Source organism: Oncorhynchus keta, chromosome 23 (assembly GCF_023373465.1).
Source record: "Oncorhynchus keta strain PuntledgeMale-10-30-2019 chromosome 23, Oket_V2, whole genome shotgun sequence".
In the NCBI taxonomy this organism is placed as follows: Eukaryota; Metazoa; Chordata; class Actinopteri; order Salmoniformes; family Salmonidae; genus Oncorhynchus; species Oncorhynchus keta.
Window position 1 is genome coordinate 25,393,715 of NC_068443.1, and position 2,575 is coordinate 25,396,289.

At 42.9% G+C, this 2,575-nt stretch overlaps 1 protein-coding gene across 1 annotated transcript; it reads right to left on the reverse strand.

Annotated features, from left to right (window-relative positions):
• Positions 1–20: 20 nt before the first annotated feature.
• Positions 21–2,481, reverse strand: LOC118402053 (C-C chemokine receptor type 8-like). Its single transcript, XM_035799908.2, has 2 exons — positions 2,342–2,481; positions 21–2,109 (listed from the first exon to the last, which is right to left on the reverse strand). Exon 2 carries the CDS (start codon positions 2,089–2,091, stop codon positions 958–960), a length of 1,134 nt encoding a protein of 377 aa, XP_035655801.1. The 5' UTR covers positions 2,092–2,109; positions 2,342–2,481; the 3' UTR covers positions 21–957.
• Between the last annotated feature and the right edge of the window lie 94 nt (positions 2,482–2,575).

Genomic DNA, 2,575 nt, shown 5'->3' on the forward strand with positions numbered 1-2,575 from the left:
TTGCTCAACATTCAGAGCCACAAGGCACAAATATATTTTTTATTTTATTAGAAATGTAATGCAAAGATTCAAAGATAGTAAGTTCCTGAAGCAAATCAAATGTACACTTTTCTTGATTTAAAATGTCATTTGTATTGTAACTTACAATTCAGCAACAAATGTTGAGTACATCAAGTCAGAAGCAAAAGTACACATAATTGTAATTGCATATACACATTGTGTTGCGCTGAAATTCCATGAGAACATTAACATAAAACCCTCCTCAAAGCAAACAGAGCTAAACATCATGGAAAACATGTACCTTATCAGACATCTTGTACATCATTTAAAAATCATATCAACAGTTTGTCCTCTGTAGCTCAACCTGGTAGAGCCTGACACTTCCAATGCCAGGATTGTGGGTTCAACTCCTAGGACCACCCATATGTGGAATGTATGCATGCATAAGTCACTTTGGATAAAAGTGTCTGCTAAATGGCATGTTTTTGACCTGGCAGGAGCTCACGAGAGCTACTGTAAGTACCAGCACAAAATGTTCTACTGCTTGAGCTCCTGTTCCTCTTGTAGAATATTAACTCAAGGGGCCTCCTGAGTGATGCAGCCATATAAGGCATTGCATCGCAGTGCTTGAGGTGTCACTACAGACCTGGGTTTGACCCCAGGCTGTGTCGTGACAGGGAGTCACATAGTGCGGCGCACAATTGGCCATCTGGGTGAGGGGAGAGTTTGGCTGGGATCTTCAGATGAGCTGTGTTTCCTCCGAACATATTGGTACAGCCGGGTTAAGGAGCGCGGTTTGGCGGGTCATGTTTCGGAGGAGGTATGACTCTACCGAGCCCGTTGGGCAGCTGCAGCAATGAGACAAGATCGTAATTGAAAAAGGGGGTAAAAAAAAAAGAATATTAGCTCAAAAGTATTGTGGAGATCCTGCACCTAAATTTAAACAGTACCGGCACCCTAAATGGGTACCGGAACCTGTGCTCTGGCTTGAAGACCGGTTCCTTTCTCATATTCATACATTGTATGTGGACTTTTCTGAGAAGTTATTCTACTGTTGCCACTTTGGCTAGTCATGATATGTCTCTTCAGACATGGGATGCGCTTTGCGAGTAGTTGCCAGAAGTGACTCTGAAACTTTTTCCCAACAAACGTGTAAAAGACAGGGCTCACACAACAGTAGAGGTATGCTATATTCCTAGTGACATACACAGCATGGTTAAGCACTTCAGAACACGGCTCAGAATCATCACTGGTGGAGATCTGGAGGGCCCTCAACAGAATTACAACATTGTATGGGGTCCAGCACACAAAAAACGTGAATATAATCACGGAAATCAGCTTGACTGCCCTGCGCTTCCCTCTCATCTGGGTTGACATGATTCGGACCGTGATTCTAACATAGCAGTACATGACCATAGCCAAGGGAAACAGGAAGAAGATCACAAACTGCTGATAGTAACCAACCAGCTGCCATTTTATCATGATCGCATTGGAGAAGCCCGTCTCCTCACAAAGGTATCCGTCACGAGGATCCTCCCGGACATTGTATAGAACCAACTCCTTGACACTGGCCAGCAGGCTGATACACCACACGACTGCCGAGGAGACACAGGCGTAGATCTTCCTCCTCCATTTGGGGGCGTTGATGGCATGGACCACAGCCAGGTACCGGTCAAAGGTCATGAGAGTGAGGAAGAGGATGGAGCTGTAGAATCCTATGAAGTACAAGCTACCCACTAGCTTGCACATGATCGAGTCAAAGATCCACCCATAGAGGTGGTACAAGGCCCAGAAGGGCAAACTGGAGGCGAACAGCAGGTCAGAGATGACCAGGTTGAGGAGGAAGATGTTGGTGATGGAAGTGAGCTTCTCGTATTTGTACATAATGCACAGAACCAGCCCATTCCCAATGATGCTTAGCAGGAAATTGATGGTGTACAATATTGGTGTGAACTTGGCTCCAAATCTGTTCACATCAGCTGTGGCACAAAGATTCACCAGTTTATCCACAACAAAGATGGGGTCTGTGTAGTTATAATCCATGTCATTTTCATCGCTGAACAAATCCAAGAAGTCTTTGTACTCCGCCATGGTTGTCAGTCTCTTAACCTGTTTAAAGGTTGTAAATATGTTTTATTTTCTGGTCTGCTATTATTAGTATTTGCAGATTGCAAGATAAACAGGTAGTTACACAATATTTAGCTGGTAAATATGCATTCATTTCTTTAATAAAATTAAGTAAATACAGAGAAACTACTAATTTTAACTACTTAATTTCTCAGTAAATACCCTACAATCTGCAAGTGGACTGTATACTTAAAGCGATACTTTAACAACTTACCAGTGTGACTTTTCTAGGTCCTGGTGTTGTGATTGTCAGAAAGGAAGTGTTGTTTTCCTGTTAAAGTGTCAATGCTAGTATAGTAGGTTGAAGCTTTGTGTGCGAGAGGTCTTGGTACTGCTAGAGATATGTGATCTACTCCAGCCTAAGAACCTCCCAAACAAGTGGCTGTCTTGACACTGTTCAATAGAGGAACCATATTCAAATGAGTAATAAATCGATTGTAACAGAGGA

What these genes read in the sequence shown, in the direction of transcription:
- LOC118402053 (XM_035799908.2), bottom strand. Translation starts at nt 2,091, where the DNA reads ATGGCGGAGTACAAAGACTTCTTGGATTTGTTCAGCGATGAAAATGAC.